General features: G+C 35.6%; 3 protein-coding genes across 6 annotated transcripts; all 3 read right to left on the reverse strand.

Annotated features, from left to right (window-relative positions):
- Window positions 1-99: 99 nt before the first annotated feature.
- On the reverse strand, window positions 100-4,934 carry LOC145623559 (putative inactive receptor kinase At5g58300). Of its 4 annotated transcripts, XM_081676491.1 has the most exons (4): window positions 4,509-4,934; window positions 4,299-4,346; window positions 1,240-2,597; window positions 100-1,085 (listed from the first exon to the last, which is right to left on the reverse strand). In XM_081676491.1, exons 3-4 carry the CDS (start codon window positions 2,528-2,530, stop codon window positions 451-453), a joined length of 1,926 nt encoding a protein of 641 aa, XP_081532617.1. In that variant the 5' UTR covers window positions 2,531-2,597; window positions 4,299-4,346; window positions 4,509-4,934; the 3' UTR covers window positions 100-450. The 4 variants fall into 4 exon arrangements, with proteins under 4 accessions (XP_081532617.1, XP_081532620.1, XP_081532618.1 ...); XM_081676494.1 differs by lacking the exons at window positions 4,299-4,346; window positions 4,509-4,934 and adding an exon at window positions 3,075-3,575; XM_081676492.1 differs by lacking the exons at window positions 4,299-4,346; window positions 4,509-4,934 and adding an exon at window positions 2,968-3,051.
- A 3,308-nt stretch (window positions 4,935-8,242) lies between these two features.
- On the reverse strand, window positions 8,243-12,066 carry LOC145609745 (uncharacterized). Its single transcript, XM_081665211.1, has 5 exons — window positions 11,529-12,066; window positions 11,195-11,306; window positions 10,862-10,985; window positions 9,277-10,176; window positions 8,243-8,949 (listed from the first exon to the last, which is right to left on the reverse strand). Exons 1-5 carry the CDS (start codon window positions 11,737-11,739, stop codon window positions 8,545-8,547), a joined length of 1,752 nt encoding a protein of 583 aa, XP_081521337.1. The 5' UTR covers window positions 11,740-12,066; the 3' UTR covers window positions 8,243-8,544.
- Window positions 12,067-18,112: 6,046 nt separating this feature from the next.
- On the reverse strand, window positions 18,113-19,731 carry LOC145621630 (NADPH-dependent aldo-keto reductase, chloroplastic-like). The gene is made up of 6 exons (XM_081676352.1): window positions 19,678-19,731; window positions 19,208-19,258; window positions 19,009-19,085; window positions 18,836-18,923; window positions 18,462-18,737; window positions 18,113-18,364 (listed from the first exon to the last, which is right to left on the reverse strand). The coding sequence occupies exons 1-6, from the start codon at window positions 19,729-19,731 to the stop codon at window positions 18,113-18,115; spliced, it is 798 nt and encodes a 265-aa protein (XP_081532478.1).
- Between the last annotated feature and the right edge of the window lie 591 nt (window positions 19,732-20,322).

Raw genomic sequence — 20,322 nt, forward strand, 5'->3', positions numbered from 1 at the left:
CTTGATAACGAGTAACGTAATCATGCGTGAAGATTTATGAAAAATAGTATCAAACAACCCCCCTCCCCTCTTGTGTCATCATTAAGACTCCAATTAGTGTATGTCAAACTAATTTGTTAGAGTTTAATTGATTGTAAGACTAATTCGAGCACAGATACACTTATACAAGATGTCAGTAACACCAATAAAAAAAAGGCAAATGTTTGAACAAATTTAGCTACAACACCCCTCCTATACTGATCAACAAATAAAAAACCTGAGAAAAAAGAAAAGAATGACACAATTTGAGTTCCTAATTTATAACTCTAAAAGAATCACTGAATAGCTGGGACCTCATTAGCAGCAACTAGCAAGTACCAAGATTTTGAGCTATGTACAGTCCTTTGTTAGTAGCCTCCTTTTTCACTAAAAGATAAAATCAAAAGAACAATTGAATGCTCTTTGTTACTTTTACGGTGTAATGGTATCTGAAGCCTTAGACTTTGATCCCTCAGCCTCTGGCGATGGTCTGCTTGAAGAGTCCGACTGCCTGGTCTCCTCGATCATCTTCACCACTTCTCCCATGTCAGGTCTTAAATCTGGCACCTTGGAAACACAAGCCATGGCAATTTGAAGCATTTGAACCAACTCTTCTTCAATATTCTGATTTCTCATTAGCTCTGCGTCAAATACTTCTGCGGTCCATTCCTCCCGAACAACTGACTGCACCCACCTTGGGAGATCAACCACATCATCACGTCCAGGTGATTGCACTGGAGTCTTCCCTGTAAGCAACTCGAGAAGGAGAACACCAAAGCTATAAACATCAGATTTTTGGGAGGTTTTCCTTGTCTCTATTGTTTCTGGTGCTCTGTAGCCGGCAGTTCTTGGAGGGACAGCAGGGAAACTCATGAGGGGAGCCAGACCAAAATCTGATATGCAACCATTGTGGTCCTCGGAAAGAAACACATTGGAGGACTTAATGTTCCCATGTGTGAACTTGCCACCACCAGCTGAATGGATGTGGGCTATTCCTTTAGCAGCTCCCAGTAAAATTTTTATCCTGGATTCCCAGTCCAGTGGTGGTTTTTCACCATCCTTGCTACCTGAAAATATCATACATTGTTTTGTTTATCTAAGTTCTCGAGGATAGTAATTGCTAAGTTGAACAGATTTCTACTTTTTAAATATCATTTCTCATTTTCATAATTGACAATTAAGAAACAAAAACAATAAAACAAAGAGAAACAGATAGCATACCATGCAAACGTGCCAACAGGCTACCAGCTGATACATAGTCGTAAACAAGAAGTTTTTCATCCTTAGAGTAGTAATAAGCCCGTAGGGGAATTACATTAGGGTGCTGACCAACCCTCCCAACTGTTTCCATCTGCTGCTCAAACTCTCTTTTGCCAACCACAACCTCCTTCAATCTCTTGACAACTACTGTCGTTCCATCCTCCAAGATGGCCTTGTAAGTTGTCCCATAGCTTCCCTTTCCCAGCACTTCAGCAGAGGCCCTTAGTAGATCTTCAAGATCAAAATTGAAGGAACAACCTTCAAAGAAAACCAATTTGTTCTTCTCAGACTCCTGGACCCCACTCCCAAAATCTTCCTTGGGCTTTTCAGTCCTTCCAGCACCAAAAGCCTTGCCTTTAAGAACACCATGTCCTTCACTATCCTTTTTCCTTAAACAGCAAAAGAAAGCCATTAGCAGAAGAAGAAAAAGTGCCACACCTCCTCCTACTGCAATGGCAATGATAGCCACTTTGCTTAGTCCCTTTTTCGAGTGTTTTTTTTCATGAGCAGCAGGTGTAGGACCCACGTTATCTGAAGGAGACACAGCAGGAGCAGAAGCAGGAGAAACTCCAGAGCACTGTTTAAGTGGAGGTCCACACAAGCCAGTGTTTCCCCGAAATGACGAATTGGGAAAGCCACTAAGAGCCAATGGGATTGAGCCATTAAGGTGATTGTTGCTCAAATTCAGATATTTAAGACTTTGATTATTTAATTTGGGGATGGATCCAGTAAGAGCATTATCTTGAAGGAACAATTTATTTAAATTAGTCAGATTTTGAACAGATGATGGAATTTCGCCCTGCAGGGAGTTAGAAGCGAGATCTAATGTGTTGAGTTGCGGGGATAATGAAGATGGTATTCTTCCAGATAAGTTATTTTGTTGTAGGTATACATACTGGAGAGAAGGAAGGGACAGCAGATCAGATGGAAGACTCCCCGAGAGGAGGTTTGACCGGAGGCTGAGGGTTGTAAGGTGATCCAACTTCCCAAGGGTGTTATTAGGGATAAGACCTTTAAGTCCAACCCCAGGTAGCCTGACAGCAACTACACTATTGTTATCTGAGCTGCAGGTAATGCCCACCCAAGCAGTGCATACTGGGGCAGAAGAAGTCCAGTTCACTTTCCGGCCATGAGGGATAGAAGCAGCAAACTTAAGCAAAGCTTGCTTGTCATTTTCCAGATCAGCATGATTTGGAGGTGGAAAAATGAGCAAGAAAAGGGACACCAATGTCAAAAGAAAGAAGAGCCTCATAGATATCCTACTGGTGTAAGTTCAATAGGATAATTGTTGGTCTGTTGCAGCGATTCTCTGGTAATGCCTGGCATAAGAAAGAATAGGCTATCAGCAGTCCGATCATATTTCCTACGAATACAAACTAAAGCAAGCACTGCATGCATGTGAAATGTAGAGTTTACAAAAACTAAGAAAATTCACTCAAATAGCAAGTATGCAAAAAAAATAAAATAAAATAAAAAAAAAAAAAAAAAAAAAAAAAAAATTAGAGAGAGAGAGAGAGAGAGACTGAACATGCACTCTATGAAAAATGCTTAAAGACTAGTTATCTCTTTAAGATAAACAATAATCTAGACAAATAACAATGTTGTTATGTTAGAACAAAGATGATTGCAACAACACGAGTGATATAAAAATTGCAGAAACCGTACATTGAGAGGTAAGATATGAATTACCGGATAAAAGGGAATACAATTATATAGGACAGCAAGCAGGATATAAAAGCATCAAGCAGAATCTCATAATCTCTATTGCAATTAAAGAGAAGGTACAGATACTTCACCTAAGTATCAACGAACAACTCAAGGATTAAATGTACACCAGAATGGGAGCCACATGTTAGCAAAGTAGCTGCCTTTGATTGAAGACTAATTTGTGGACCAACAGAATGAATGCTAGATTAATACCAGACCCAGTGTGTTTCCAAGGAATTCATCCGCCGGGTCCAGTCATTAACATCAGTCCACCCACCCTCGGAATTACACTTTAAGCATCAAATTAAAATGAGTGGAGAAGAAAGAATAGGATTAACGGAAAATTTTTGTACCAAAGCATAAATGCCACTATTTATGAAAACAAAGAAATGTCCAGTTCAATTCTCGCCTGACAGTCATTATACGATCTTTAGGATTAGTATAAAAGGTAGTACTCCATAATACATTTATCAAAAAGTAAGCATACAGCTAAAGCGCTAAAGAAAGCAATAAAGCATGGGAGTTCTTTTTGGATAAAGAAGGGAGCACTAATAAGTATGCAAGGGTTAGTTGATAATAAAGACGAGTCGTTTTCTGTTTACAACACTAATTATCACCCATGATCAATTTTCTCCTACTGCCTTTCCATGCTTTCACCTTCTAATTTTAAGAGTTGATTGCATGAAGCATTAGTCAAATCCCACAAGAAAAAGAATCTCTTTTTTCTTTTCCCTTAAAAAACAGCCATTAGTACTTCTACTAAATTGGGATGGATGATATACTGGGTTTCACTTCTCACTAATGGTATCCAAGGTATACCAAATTGAAGGTCCTCTTTCAAATTATTGAATCTAATCAACTCAAACCCGTTGCCCCTCCCATTTTCCAAATTGAAGGTCCTCTTTCAAAGTAAATTTGCATGAATGATAATTCCAATTTTCTAGTCTCACATCATTTTTTTGCTGCAGGAGCAAAAAGACTAACTAAGCAACAATTCATCGAGTAATTAAGCTGTATTTATACTTCATTTAACTTAAGATAAATTGAAGGATCCGGTTGAATTGGGATGATTGATAAAATGAAGAACAAATCAGGGTGTAATGAAGATTTTAGTAAACATGAACCTGAAAATGGGAAAGCTGAAATTTTTGATAAATTCATACTAGAAGGAAGAAGAATTTACTATTTTTAGCAATCAAATTAATAGTTGAACTAAAATTAAAGGAAATAAATTAGAAGTAAGGAAATGTAACAAAAATCAAACAAAATATAACAGTATATCAATTCAAAGAGATATTGAAAGAGGAAATTACCTTAGAAAGATAAATGGGTCAAATTAGAGCACCTATCAACAAAGTTATCTGCACAACAAGAAATAAGAGGTACAGATCCATGAAATTGATGAATCAAATTTAGAAACAGAAATATTCCCAAATGAATAGAATTTGACACATTTTATATGATGCAGAAATGAAGTTAGCAACTTGAATAAAATATGAGAGATAGAAAAAAGAAAAGGGTACCTGGAAAGAAGCAGCATTTGCAGCAACAACAACAACAACATAGTTGAGTTTAAGAAAGAGAATGAAAAAGAGAGAAAAAAAAAAGGTGGAAAAAGAAAAAAGCGATTATCAACGGCAAAACTTGAAGAATACAAGTGAATCTGAGTTGGGTATTAGAGAGAAAACATGTGTTGAACCCAAAATCTTCCGTGAAGTTAACGGCAAAAAAGTAACCTCCCCTGAAAATGGGGGGTTTTGGGTTTTCGATGAATTTGTTCTCTGTTTCAGAGTTTTTGCTGTTAGGATTTTCCAAGTAAGGAAGAAGAAGCAGGTGCAGAACCCAGGAAGTTGGTCTGCACAGCTGTAATTTTTGAGAAGAAAGACCTTTTCTTTCTTTTGTTAACAATATTAACATCACATTTTTACGTTTCTGTTTTTCTTACCAACAAACTACCAGCTCATTCCTTCCTTACCCCCATTATCTTAACATTTTTAAACTCCCCCATTTCAGCATTTATTATTAATCGTAATATTGTGCCTAATACGCGTATCAATGCAAAACTTTGACCATTTATATCAGAGTATTTATAATTATGCATTAGCAAGAACTCTAAAGTTGATATAATGATAAATTAATAAAGAGTTGAAAGACTAATCAAAAATAATTTCCATGATAAAATTTGTGTTTAACATATGGAGTGTTTGTAATGATGTAGTCAAAGTAAATAATATTTATATTAATACTGTAAAAGTTAAAATGTTACACTTGTAGACAAGTGATAATACATTTGTTGCAATTCATCCAAAAACTTTCACAAGATAAACAAATCAAGCAAAATATTGTTGTAAAATGCGACAAGAAAAAAGAAACAGCTAAACATGATATTAATTAGCTAGTAGTATTGTCTTGTGAGTAATTAAATAAAATAAGTGGGGACTAGCACCCTTTTAAAAAATGAGGTAAGCCCATCCTAAGATCCTAATTCTAATTTCTAAACCTAAAATAAATGGAATGAAGAAATTAAAAGGAGCAGCAGTAGTTGAGAAAGTTGGAAAGAAGGAAGTGGGTGGGGCCCACCAAGGTAATTAGTGAGAGCCTGACAGATTAGCAGAGAGCCAGAGAGAGAGAGGTGCAATTGTGCAAATGCTAATGCTTGTAACTTATACTTGTCTCTCCCTCCTTGGATGATTCTTCGGTCTTCTTCAACCTTATTTATTTCCTGTCTTTCTTTTTTTAATTATTTTAATCTTCTTAATTACTTATACCAAATGTTAAATGTCTAGTAGATAGTATAGCAACTAGTATATGTTTAATTGATCTAGTCATCTAATTGTAGAGATTGTTACCGCACAGTATAAGGATGTGAGTCAAGATTTCCTTACCCTTGTCCTTTCATTTTAAAAGCGTCTTATCTGTTTATTTGGACAAAATTGACTTGTAAGAGGTTCTTAACCTTACATAAAACATTTTTCTTACCCGCCAAAAAAAAAAAATATCAAATATTATATTTGCATGAGTAAGCATAGCAAGAAGTAGCTACTGGTAAATTACTAGGGAGTAAATGAACAAGCATTAAGGTAAGTAGAGTTAACCTTGGATGCTTTAATTTGCATCATCAACACATGCATCAATCTATAATTAATTAAAGTCGAAACAAAAAGTCTAGCGGTTCTCATATTCGAATTAGAGACTTTTTATTTGAATGATCAAGTCTTACCTACTTATGTACCAACTCCACCTCTTTTGCCTCATAAATTCTACTCCTAAGTATTGTTTAATTAAGTCTTCCCAATTAATTACTACAGTACGAGTACTTAACAAAAACAGTCAAGCATTCAATTCCCGAGTCAAAATGAAAACCAGACTTGACGTACTACTGTCTACAGTGAAAATATGTTCTCGTTGACTCTCATTAGTAGCTCTCCAAACCATTTTAATCATAAAGTTTCTTTGTTTATTTGGCATTTTATGAGATGTACGTAGTTAAATCTATATCATTGGGCCCATTTCTAATGACATTTAGATGGTACTACAACGTCTACAAGTATGGCATTTCCTTAATACAGATACATTATTAGTGTATCCAAGCTATTTGTTTTTAATTTGCTAATTTGGATAAGAAAAAATTAAATCTCAAAATACTTGATAATATAGTACTAAGCGCGCCTGCCTATAAGTATTTCTGAGTATAAGAAGTGTGGACATTGTCACTTTGTAGGTTGTTTGGTGTTTTTCATGTGATTTTACTCGTAAATCATTTGGACACTTACAAAAAGATAAGAGAACCTTGGTTAGTTAAGTTAGTTCTTAAATGGCTTTTGAAATGACATGTTATAGACGCAAAACATAATAATACTACTATAGATGCAAAATACTCGATAGAAAACGCTCAAAGATATTCGTTAAACATAAACAAGCAATTTAAAGAAACATGCTTTGAGAAAAGAAAGAGATGAATCATGATAACCCTAATAAATATGATGTCAAAGTCTGAAAGTCAATATGCAGTTGAGCACAAGATAGGCGAAGTGTAAGTGTCAGTGAGAAGTGAATAATGGTTTAGTGGCTGGTTAGACTGGTTGGACTTTATTTAATAGGCGTAGGTATTGTGGGCCAACCCAATGAATTTGGAACCGTTAAAGCCTTTCTTTGAATCAGGCCCAGTTTATAGTAACAAAGAGTATGGCTGTTTTTATCAGGGCCCCAAAAGTAGTTTGTATACTTTATATTACGTACGATATTGGTAACATTGCCTCTCATTTTTAAGGTACAGCATACTCACTACTCATAGTCACTGTCACTGGTCACACTATTTACTTTGCAAATGGTTTTACACCTCTTATACTAGTAACAACAGTCCAAAGACTAACATGGTGTATTAACGTAAACATCGTTAACATGTAACTCTAGCTAATCTACAAACTCAGGGCCTTCTAAGAAAATTGGAGCAAATTACGTGAAACCATCTAAACTCGATACTAGACCGAAGATGTATCGCTAAGCATGAAAAGTAGTCTAGGCTAAAAGTAGTGATACAGCATAAAAAACAGAAACAAGTTGGATGAAGAGGAGCGGAGTGTATCTATGTGGATCCTCAAAAATGAGAAACTAAATGATGTTAAGAGTGAGCCCTTGTGTTTATTTTAACTAGTGAGATCACATGAAAACATGTGCTTGTTGTGCGTGGGCTCTAAACCTGATGCCCGCATCATGTGCTGCAACTGCGACTGACAGCAAAGTTCAAAGGCCAGCCACATGCCTATCACAATTGACCTGACTATCCCCAGATCTAGCTTGGAAGTTTCCCCACTGATATCTTTTGCAGCAAAAAATAATTGAGTAAATCCAAAATTCCCAGATCTCACATTCTTATCAGAACAATTCTTGCTCATTCTCTGAGGCTAACTACCAGAATTCTCTCTTTCAGAGCCACTATCCAAAAGAGCTTTGTCAAAATGTACTTGTTCTAAGTCATAACAGAAGCTCATGTAACTCGATTAGTATATCGAGTGCAAAGGAAGCGAGACATTCTATCTAATCATCTAGAATACTATTTGCCAAAGCACATACGTACTGGTCTGAGACTCCGAGATCCCTCTTCAGACTATAGCATAACAAAAGGACTCTCCAAAGTCTAAACCTGACAGGCATATAAGAGTACTTCCCAAAAGCACTGTCTTCTGCCTATGTATGTGCGAAATATATGTACTTGTATATCAAAAGTACCTAGTGCTAGTACTGTTAGATTCAATAATGATCAAATGATAACACATAATCATCAATATATATTATTGCGAAATGAATCATATGTACAGAACTATATGACTATTGCCTGGAGTATCCAGGGCATTAAGTTATAATTTATCTTATCAATTACATCAGGACTCGGGAACATGGGAAACCCAGACATTTCTTTGCAAAACAATCAATCAATAGACATTCAGCTCTTCTCCAAGCAAAAATGAGATATTCAATCACGCAGAGATAATCAGATAACTTTTGATATAATCAATTTGGAAGATCTTATATGTGTAAAATACCGAAACAAGGAACCAATCATGAGAGGCCAAATGGTTCTGGCAGAGGCTCAAACCCATTTTCAAAAATAGAACACTGATCAGACATATCATCCACGCTATGCAGCCAAGTAGTGTTCTTCAGATCCTCTTTTAGTAGGATTGCATCATATCGGGTGCTCTCGTACATGTCTGCTCCAGTCAATCGTCCAAACAACCTGCCATTTTCTTCTATCTTCCCGTTCTCAAGCAACCCATTAGCATGTGTACCATTCTCTAGCATAGACCCATTACTGCTAAGTGATGGACTTCCATTACTGTTGACAGATGTTGGACTGCCAGACCCATGACCGGTTTGGATTTTGGATGGAGCAGACCGGATGCTTTGAGGGAACAGGGAGGTACTTGGAAGTGGGCGCATGCTCCCTGAACCATTTCTAATATCCTACACAAGCAGTACAAAGCAAAGCAAGGAGTTATTCAAAACCAATTGTACACAGATATTCTATTTTCTGATTGGGAATGCCAGCTAGTACCACAAAGCATGTCAAAGAATGAAAGACAGAAAGCAAACTTACAAGGGGACTAATCCTCTCCAACAATAAAAATGAAATCAATTGACATTATAGAGAACGAAGTGCAAGCATAATATACGATTGAGACCAAAATTTAAGCGCGATATGAACATATAAGAAGTAATATGAAGACTGTAAGACACAAGTTACTGATTACAAATACAGAAACAAGTTGCAAAGGAGAACAATAAACGTACCATATGTCTGATAGCCATGTCAATTGACTTCTTTGATATGGTCCTTCCCATACCACCATTCTCCATAGTTGTGGATGCCTTGACAGGTTTCCTCATTGAATCAGAAACATAAGCTGATTTACGGGATTCAGAGACATCAGTATTGTGGCCATTGGAGTGAAGATGGCCCCTTCCAGGTGGTTCTACAGACCTACCCCTACTAATCGGAGAAGATGGTCTCCTTGGCCTATTAACAGAGCTTGGAGTCTCCGTATTTACCTTTGATGTCAAACCTGTACCTGGTCTTGACCTCCCAGCAGAAATAGGTCTATCTGTCAATGATGTTCTTAAATTAGGAGGTGTATCAAGTGGAAAATCAGGGGGAATAACTGGCTGCTGTGATCGAACCCTAGGACTAGGGGAGCTAGGACGCGATGTTGATGTCTGGTTGCGTCCATTAGACATTACACGCCCTGTTGAAACAGAGAGGCTGGGAGCTGCTAAGGAGTTGGATGATGGACTTCGCCGAGTTGGAGTTGATGGGCGAGAGTTTGATCGAGTGACAGGAATGCTAGAAGTAGCAGGGACCTGCGATCTAGAACTAGGAGTAGAGGGCCTTGAGTTTTGTGATTGGCGTGTTCTGTCGCCAGAAGAGATATTGGATGATGAACGGGGTCTTGAAGGAGTAGAAGATCGTGAGGGTGTCGTTCGCGTTGAGGGAGTGGTAGGTCTTGCAGTAGATGATGTACGGTTGATGGGGGAGGATGGCCTTATGTAAGATGAAACAGAAGCTGAACTTGTATTCAGAATAGAGGTGGATCTATTTGAAGAATAAGTGTTGTTAAGAGTAGAAGAGCGTGTCACTGAGCTGCTTCTCGCTGGTCTGGATGAATGGCTGCTATCCAATTGCGCAGTAGAAAGCTGATATAGTCATTCGATCAAAGTTAGACAGTTTATCCAAATACAAATCTCTGAGCATTATAATCGACTTAATACCATAAAATCATACTGGTCTTTCTGCACAAGAATCTACTTAAAGCCATATAAATAACTTCCACAAGCAAGAATAATATATTGGTTTTTCCAGATAGATGTATCGAGTTTCTGCTACTTATACACAAGCCTATACAGCAACACTCTTCAAAGATGGTCAATGTCAAGGAAAATATAGCTCATTTCGCCGTCATTTGCAAATCGAAACTGCCATTGGTAGGCAATACATGATTTCAAGGTGTGATTCTAACATCTAGAGTTGTAGAAGTGTTCAGTAGGCAAGCATGAGGTATATGAGATTAAACGATTTGTTACCATTACGTCCACCAACCTAATTAGGCTTGTAGTTTTACCTTTAAAATGTAGGAAAAAGCCACAAACATCTTGAATTACTAAAAGTTTTAGTTGTCCATAATAAAAATATTACGGAGTAGTATATTTCATTTTGGGTGAAATGAAATGGACAGTTGGCCTATTAATTAGGACACAATATAATCATTTCCATGAATGAGCTTAGAATTTAAGCACAAAAGAACAAAGTAATAAGTTTGACCTTTAAGTAGTGCACTATGATACAATAGAAAGTGAAAACAGGAAGACAAAAGCGACATACCCTGGACGGTTTAGTAGTGGAAGTGGATCTAGTAGCAGATCTGTTTCTTGGAGTGGCTGAAGTTGGCTGGAAATCAGTCTTCTCTGATGATGCACAAAGAGGAGTTTCCGGAGGCGTCAAAAGCCTACACGAATCGCGATATAGTGTCAGTAGATCAAGCATTCATACATAGACGCAAATAAATAACAAAAATGAGTTGGATTTTGAGTAAGTCTAAATTGATTAAAAAGAGAATTAATTGATTACTGGTAGTAGTTTAGAAAGATGGGGGGAATTGGAAAACTAAAAGTACCAATGAAAAAAGAGAGTGAGTGAGTGAGTGAAGATGTAAACCAATCATAATCATGCTTGCCGGCATCAGCAGAAGCCAGAAGATCATCCAATCCAGTCCTGGCAGGCATTGTCACTGATCCAACTGTTGTAATCCTCCCCAATCTCATTGACACTGCAACCAACCAACCAACCATATATTCATATTCAATCACTTTTTTATGATAAAAATAATAATAATATAAAAAAGGACTAGTCTTTAGTCTGTAGTCTGTAGTCTGTAGTCGTAATAAGTAACGTCCCTGTTGAGAATTAGGATACGGAAACAGGGACCATCACTAGTTTTGGATCCCTAACCGACAAATTAAGACAACAACAACATCAAAAAAAATGATACCTTGTGATTCGTCGGAGGGAGTAGTGAGGGAGACACTGCGGCGAGAGCGAGAGAAGAGATCCAGAGTGTCATCGGCGTTTCTGGAGACACCGGTCAAGCTGTTGCCTCTGCGGTGGTGGTGGTGGTTCTGTGGCTGATGCTGCGACGGAGCAGCGGGGTGATTTCTGACGACGGTGGAGGAGGAATTGTAATCTCTGAAGCTGCGATTCATGGTTGGTTGGGTTGAAACGTTGAATGAATAACAAAACCAAGTTGGTTGTGCAAATGGATATGGGTAGATGGGAAAAGGAAGAAAACAGTTGCTACTTTCAATTTACGTCATATGATGAAGAGAGAGAAATAATTAAAGAGTGAGATAAATGAGAATGGATCTGAGCGAGAAGAAGGAATTTCCTGTTCCTGGCGCAGAGATTTTTTATTTGGAAAAAATTATTAAAAAGGGGTTTTCGAGGGAGTTTTGTTCTAAGCTTCTACTGTTATCTTTTGTTAAGGACCCCCCGCCCAGGAATTGCTCATTTTTTGTAACTTGACACTATCAAACCGCTTTGGTTTCGGAATACATGTATCATTTCTTTCCCACACCAATTATTTAGGAGAAAAAAAAAGAGAGAGAGATGGACGTGTGAAATAGTACAACCAACTATTATGATGTAACAAACAAACCATACGGATTAAACTACGAGGTTTAACTCTTTTTTTTTTTTTTCAAATATTAAGGGTTTAAATTAATATGGGATAAGTGAATAAAGTATTAGACCTATTTTCAGACAACAAAAATTTCAATTAGATGGTCTTACCATTATCTAATGTCAACTTATAATTGGTTAAACCCAAAAAAAAAAAAAAAAAAAAAAAAAAAAAAAGAGAACTTAGGGCCTGTTCTAATTTATTGAACTGCTAAATTGTGATTGAAGCTGAACTAAACTGAAATAAATATTTTACTAGAGAAGGAATTAAGAACTAAACTAATTGGAGATGAAATAAACTGAAATTAAGCTTAAAAAAAACATGCCCTAAACATGTTCAGATTTACTAAACTACATTGAACCGAAATGGATATTTTACGAGAGAAAGAAATTAGGAACTGAACTGAAATTAAGCTGAAGAGAACAGACCCTTAGGATATGATCACTTAATTACTTCCATGACTCACAACAAAATAATCATATAATTGAAAGATAGGTATTTTAGTTTAAGCCTAAAAGAGAGAGAACTTAGGTTATGATAACTTAATTATTTGCATGAAACAAAAATGATCTTAGGGCCTATTCAATTCAGCTTAATTAATTTCAATTCAGTTCGATCAGCTCCAATTAGTTCAGTTCAGTTTCCAATTTCCTTCTCTCATAAAATATTAATTTCAACTCTGTTCAGTATAGTTCAGATCCAATTAGTTTAGTTCAGTTCAGTTCAAATTCTAATTTTCTTCTCTCATAAAATATTAATTTCAACTCTATTCAGAATAGTTTAGCTCCAACTAGTTCAATTCAATACAACTCAGTTCAATGAATGTGAACATGCCCTATAATTGAAAGACAATTTTACACTAATATTTCTCTTATTGGCAATTACATGTCATTATTACCTTCCTTACTCATCAAATGGCTTTTAGAAATATTGATACTTCGTATATTATTTGGATGAAACATACAATATGACATATGCCAAATTATGAAAGTAGTGCAATATGATAATCTAAAATACAGAGAATGTTAACTCTATTTTTATTCGCTGATAGATATCATTTTTTATTACAATTATCTGTTAGGTAAACTAATTGTTTGTTCTTTGATTGTGTAATGGTTGATATTATATACTTTGGTGTCAAATGTCTCTTAAAAGACGCAGAAAATTAAAGAACATATTATTATAACCAAATAATAGGAGTAAATATAATCACTAATTACAAATTTCATGTCATCATGTGTACTCAACCAAACAGGAGAAATACTGTACATCCTTCCTAAAAATAAAATACGAAGTATATTCCTACGAGTATTATATAAAGTAATTATGGAAGAAATTAAAGATAATATGTCTCTTTCATGCAAATTAAAGGCAATAATTATTGAAAATTGTTACGATTTCTTTTCATTGCCATTATTAGGAGAAACTATACACCCAACCTAATAATTTTAACAAGGAGGTGAAGTGATTACTCATTGTCAAAGTATCACGTTCAATCACTTTACCATGTGTTAGTTGCGCATAGGTAGCTAGGTCATAACACCTCCATATTACTCTATATATACCCTTTTTTCTACTTATAGTAATTACAAATTAGTACTCCGATAACGAATTCAATACTTATAATTAACAAAATGACACACTTGTACGTGGTCTATTTATGAATTATACAATCATACAACCAAATAACTCTTAAAGTCGTAGACTCCTAGTACTATTTCCTTCAAGTAAAATTCATGTTCCATCTCAACTTATCTTTGTAGTATGTGTTTATGAGAAAGAAGTTTATTTATGCACGTTTGTCTCTCTTATTTCCTACATTCTTATTATAGAAAAGAGAAAATAATACTCCGTATATACTTCTTTCGTGTTTTTAGTTGCACTACTTATGTAATTGTGTACTCCTAGATAATTTTTGGAGTAGAGAGATATAGAAAGAAAAAATAAATAGGGGCCATGTGATTGGAGAAATACGAAGTATAAAAATAATTTATTAACTAAAAGAAATTTGATGTTTTTAAACAGAAAATTTCATATTTAAAGTTGAGTCATACCAAATTTATACTACAATACTACATATAAAGACTGTCCATCAGTACATACTACATACGGAGGCTAAGGTCAGCTAGAGATTTTTTTTTATCGATTTTAAGTAAAAAAAACTGATCTGATTGGCTTAGTACCAGTGACTAGCTAAAACCCGGCAAGAGTGTTTAATTTATAAGTAGGGTGGGTTACCCTAAAGACAAAAGTGTTTAATTTATAAGTAGGATGTGTCATTTCTAAGAACCTTAGATAGTTATTAACAAGACCCTAGTAATAATTATTTTTAAAAAGTCAACATATTTAACAAATTTTTTTTTATAGGTTATACTCCCATTTACAAAAATGGTTTGCGTGAGAATTAAAATCTAAAAAGGGATGGGTGTGTAGTTAAAGTGCATATAAGAAAACAAAGAATTTCTATGATGCAATGATATAATGAGAGTAGGTGTAGAGAAAACGGTAGAAGTTGGAAAATGGAGAGAAAAGGGAGTTGATAAATTAAAGGAAATGAAGCACGTGACTAGGATTGACTCCTCTGGAGTACGTTATATCATCGGTAATTGCACATTCAAAGAATTAAACAGATGAGTTGATGTTGATTACGAGTGGAGTAGTAAACTAATGATTACCGATTTAAATATTAAGTCTAAAAGTAATAAGTAATCACTGAAGTTGAAACAGTACAAGGTAGTATTAGATCCTAGATGCTTTGTAGGAACCCAGGATGTTGGGATTTTAGACACTGCATGTGCATTTTCTGTCCTTTCTTCATCTTTTTTTATTTTTATTATCCTTTCTTACTGTCTTCATTATTATAATTTTAAATCCCCACATTACCATTACAGATGCAATTTATAGCTTAACTACTTTTACTTGGGATGTAAATTTAGACTAGTATAACACTACAAGTCTAATAGTCTATAACACAAGTTTATAGACTACTGACTCAATTAAAAGTTTAATTATATCTTCTTTATCATAATGTGTCATTTAGAGATGGAGTTATACAAATCATAATAAAGTCAATTGGGATCAAGTTTATTTTCATTTAGTATTTTTTTTTCATTAGGATATATCTGCAAGTAAGAATATAAACTCACATGTGATGATTGTATAAACTCACATAAATAAAGCATTTATTTAAATATGATCGCTAAAAAAAAGTGAAGCTGCAATTATAAATTAGTTGAACATAAAATTTAGATCTGACAACGTGTTAGACGGTACCAATAAAACTCATATCACATACGGAGTAGATGTTATTATTTCATATTAAGTGAATTTAACATAATCTTAATTTAAGAGTGATCCATACATGTTAGAAAAAAATCATTCACATTACTAGTGAACATGAGTCCTACTATCAGCTCACGGATTCTATATTTCTATCACAAAACGTTATGACCAAGTGGATCAACTTTACTTTTAAGCTGGGTAGATATTGGGCCTCTGTTAAAAGGACCGGTCCAATATATAACAACGTCACCCTAAATCGGTGATTCAAATGGGAGTATTCACCATTGATCAATATATAGAGAGAGTTTACAAGACTAGTTCTAATTATGATAGTAAATTGAATGCAATAAAGATACAAAATATACCCTATAATATATATCTTAATCTACGACAATTATTATTATAATATACTCGGTAGTATTTAATACAAACGAACATCGGAATTGGATTCCATAACATCAACTTTGCATACTAAAACCTAAACCAAAAACAAAAAATCCATACTTTTGAGTCTAATTAATACAATATATCTTAGGGGTGTCTATTCAAATTTTAGTTTGGAAGTTTGAATTAAGGATTTAGGGCCTGTTCATATTTACTTATTTTCAGTTCAGTTAAGCTCCAATCAGTTCAGTTCAGTTCAGTTCATCTCTAATCAGTTCAGTTCAGTTCAGTTCAGTTCAGTTTTATGCATTTTAATTTTTCAGTTCAGTTTATTTCAGCTCCAATCAGTTCAGTTTAGTTCAGCTCAGTTCAGTAAATATGAACAGGCCCTTAAGGCTAAATTCAATTTAGTTAGAAATAAAATTGGTCCAAGCTCACAATACCAATACAATACAAGTCTTTAAAACATAATATAGACATTTTACTTCAACAAGAATCCGTGCAAATGTGCAATAGAAGGCAATAACCTGCACAATATAAGAACATTCCATATTTGCAAATATACTCGTTTATATTTCGATTATTTTAGTACTTGGATTCTAAATAAGGTCAATTCAATTCAATCCGAACCTGATGTAAATGAGAAAGCCCCTAGCTACTAGCTAGGTAGGGAAGGGGAGCGAAAATGAAGTCAACACTAACCTTGATACTCCTCGATGATACGATGATGATAATTGACAATGCTGGCTTTGCAGTTCAATCTCTCAAGTCCTTCTCCTTCACTGATAATACTGTTAGCTAGGCATACTTTTAGCTACCCAAGAGAAATAGAGATGGAATAGTTCAAAACTTAAGGTTATCATAGAACCTTATACTTTTACAAGTTAAAATTGCATGGTTTTGTAGAACCTTATACGTTATTCTTGACATTGACATTATGGCCAAAGCCCCAAAAGATTATTATACTTTTTTGGGTTTTTCTATACAGTGCCCCTGAGGTATTGACTTTTTCAAGCTGTGCCCACCCATTTTCAAAATTCCACGCTGTACCCCCAAGGTACCTTTAGTGTCTATGATGTAACCCTACCCTAACCCCTCCGTTAACTTAAGTTAACTTTCCGTCATCTTAAATATAAATAAATTAAAAAAAATAAAAAAAAAAAAACCCCAAACACCTCTCTCTCCTCCCTCACAACTACCCACCAGCCACCAGCCGCACCACCGCCGCACCCCCAGCCGCTCCACCTAGCCGCGCTCTTCTCTCCTTGATCCACCACCGCGCGAGTCACCACATAGTGCACCACTAAAGAAAGTGTTTGAATGCAATGGAGGAATTTAGTTCAAATTCGAATTGAAATTTCGACAAATTGGTTTAGGGCTTTTGTTTCATTGGATTCAAATTGCAAAATTAAGTTGTTAATTGTTGTTTTTGTTTTAAAATCAAAGAATTTGGTTCAAAATAATAGAAAACCCTAATTTTCCCCCAATTTGATTTTAATTGCTAAATCAACAATTTTGGTTCAATTAGATTGAGATTAAATACACAAAACTTGTTTTAATTGATTTTTCCAATGAAAATCTGCACGAATATGGTTCAATTGGTCGAATTTGGGCATGAAGAACGATAAGCTGGGCAACATACAGTGCGCGGTGGTGCGGTTGCGGCTCGAGTGAGAGAGAAAGAGAGAGGAGGGGTGATGCGCGTGGTGGTGGGTCGAGGAGAGAGGAGTGCGGCTCGGTGGTGCATCTGGGGGTGCGGCGGTGGTGCGGATGGTGGCTGGTGGGTAGTTGTGAGGGAGGAGAGAGAGGTGTTTGGGGTTTTTTTTATAATTTATTTATATTTAAGTTAACGGAAAGTTAACTTAAGTTAACGGAGGGGTTAGGGTAGGGTTACATCATAGACACTAAAGGTACCTTGGGGGTACAGCGTGGAATTTTGAAAATGGGTGGGCACAGCTTGGAAAAGTCAATACCTCAGGGGCACTGTATAGAAAAACCCTACTTTTTTTCAAACACACCTAAACATTAATTTTAATAACTTTTATCCTTCACAAAGGAAAATTTAAAATTCCTCATCCCAAAGTTCTTCAATAGTTTTATACCCAGCAGAGGCCTTATGCACCATTCCCTCTGCTTTATCAAACTTTTCCTGCATCCACACCAAGATTTAACTCAAAACATGCATCAAGTAGACTTAATATTATACATGATTATGAAATGCAATAGAATACTCATATTCTTGCCTGCTTAATATCAGCAAATTTACTGAGCAAATTTACAGGAATGTACCAATTCATCACTTGTAAGTTCTCTTTCAATCTTGCTTCAGTAGAGGTTTTAGGCAATACGCTGTGAGACATTTCAAGCCCCCAACGAAGAGCTACTTGTGCAGGAGACTTGTTCAGTTCAAGTGCAACCAGTTTGACAACTTCATTTTCAAGAACATCTTTCTTGTTCTCTTTAGACCCCAATGGTGAATAACCCTAATCAAAGAAAATTTTAATTCCTATAAAAAGCAAGTTTTAACAAAGAGCAGCATGTTTACATCATTACAAATGTATTGAAAGGATGACTACTTACAGATAGATGCACATTCCTTGATCTACAAAATTCATGCAGCTTTGGTTGTTGCCAAATAGGGTGACATTCTACTTGGTTCACAGCCGGAGGAACACGAGCAACTTTGAAAAGATCATCTAGTTTCTTGACAGAAAAATTACTTACTCCAATAGCGCGAACCTTGCCTGAGTCATACAGCGACTCCATTGCCTTCCATGTGGTTGGTATATCAGTTGGAAGATATCTCTCTGGGTTGGTATGATGCAATCCTCTCTTCTCCTTTACTGGCCAGTGGATCTTCAAGTATAGGTGATAGCAATTAAGACTAACATATATAGAATATATATTCATTCAATATTAAATGAATGAGTAAAACATAACAGTAACACACTCACAAGGTATAGATCCAAGTAGTCAAGTTGAAGATCACTCAAAGTTTTTGATAGTGCTTTTGGTACATCTTCCGGCTCATGATCAAAGTTCCTATATCATCATATCATATATCAGCTCTTAACATAATAAACTAATAAGCAACGACAACGTACGTAGACTTCGTTCCAATACTCACCATAGTTTGGAAGTGATAAATAACTCATCTCGCTTGACTACTCCATTTTCAAATAGCTCCTTTAAAACAACTCCAATCTAGTAATGTAATTGACAAAATGTTTTAAGGCATTATAATTTATAAACTCTTGAACAATGGGACAGAGTAACGTGGCTTAAAAAAAAACAGTTAAGTGACAAAGGAGTACGTATATCATTACCTCTTTTTGATTTCCATAAATTTCAGCACAATCAATGTGTCTATAACCCAACTGTGTTAAAAAAAATGTAGTTAATTGGTTGGAGTTGTGATTGAAAAACATCTTGGCTTTAATTTGGTATCGTCAATGAGTTTTCATAGCTTTATTCAATTCATTAGCATAACTTGAATAGTTCTCCTTTTCTTCATTAAATTAGCATATAAATACGGCGAATTCCCTGTTTCTCACGGTGAGAAACAGGGCTTGTTTCTCATAGGGGTACAAACGACATTTTGCCCATTATAAGTCACTTGCTGGACGACTGAGCTGGCCCAATTAATCTTACGTGTTTAGAATTCGTTTGCCAGCTGTTATACTTGCTGGCATACGCCGTTATTCTTCGATGGAGATTTGAATTCGAAACTGGGCGAATTCATGGGTAAAAATACAAGTTCGAATTTGGGCGACCTGAATTTCAAAATTTTTCTCACTGCCGAATTGAAGTCGAAGACGAAGAGGAGAATCTCCAATTTGGGCGGAAACATTGTATCCAGGTTCTCACTGACTTCTATTTCAATTTTTTGATTTCAATTTTCTAATTTCAATTCGAACTGGCTTCTTGTTTTTTCTCAATTCGAACTGGCTTGTTTTTTCTCAATTCGTACTGGGCGCTTGGTTCTTGTTTCTTCGAATGTTGTAGGGTTGAGGGTCGATTTTCGGTGATTGTTTCAATTGACAGAATTAGGGTTGCAGTTACAGGATTTGTTAGGGTTGCAGATGCAGAACCAAAGCTACAAAAGGTATTAATTTGTCCGGAATTAAATAATGGAATTATTGCGATTACACTGCTATTAAATATTGGAAATGTTGATGTTCGGTGAATGGGGTGAATTACGCTGTTGGGATGTTCATTTGATTTGATTGAATGAGGTGAATTGTGCATTCATTAGTGACGATTATTCAATCTATCTATGTGATATTGTGTTAAATCAGGTGAATTATTGATTCATTGGTGCTCATTATTCTTTCTATATATGTTATATTGTGTTATGGTGGACTGTTCAGTTGACTGAATGATGTGATTTATGTTGTATTGTAATGTTCATTTGATGGAATGAGTTGAATTATGCATTCAC

This window comes from Chenopodium album, chromosome 3 (genome assembly GCF_948465745.1).
Source record: "Chenopodium album chromosome 3, dcCheAlbu1.1, whole genome shotgun sequence".
In the NCBI taxonomy this organism is placed as follows: domain Eukaryota; kingdom Viridiplantae; phylum Streptophyta; class Magnoliopsida; order Caryophyllales; family Amaranthaceae; genus Chenopodium; species Chenopodium album.

Coding starts and splice junctions, on each gene's coding strand:
- LOC145623559 (XM_081676491.1), bottom strand. CDS start 2,530: ATGAGGCTCTTCTTTCTTTTGACATTGGTGTCCCTTTTCTTGCTCATT. Junction 1,086..1,239: donor CCTGTTGGCACGTTTGCATG/GTATGCTATCTG, acceptor TGATATTTTCAG/GTAGCAAGGATGGTGAAAAA.
- LOC145609745 (XM_081665211.1), bottom strand. CDS start 11,739: ATGAATCGCAGCTTCAGAGATTACAATTCCTCCTCCACCGTCGTCAGA. Junction 10,986..11,194: donor GGCAAGCATGATTATGATTG/GTTTACATCTTC, acceptor CGATTCGTGTAG/GCTTTTGACGCCTCCGGAAA. Junction 8,950..9,276: donor ACATGGCTATCAGACATATG/GTACGTTTATTG, acceptor CTGCTTGTGTAG/GATATTAGAAATGGTTCAGG.
- LOC145621630 (XM_081676352.1), bottom strand. CDS start 19,731: ATGTTTCCGCCCAAATTGGAGATTCTCCTCTTCGTCTTCGACTTCAAT. Junction 18,924..19,008: donor TTTATCACTTCCAAACTATG/GTGAGTATTGGA, acceptor ATGATGATATAG/GAACTTTGATCATGAGCCGG. Junction 18,365..18,461: donor CAAGGAATGTGCATCTATCT/GTAAGTAGTCAT, acceptor TTCTTTGATTAG/GGTTATTCACCATTGGGGTC.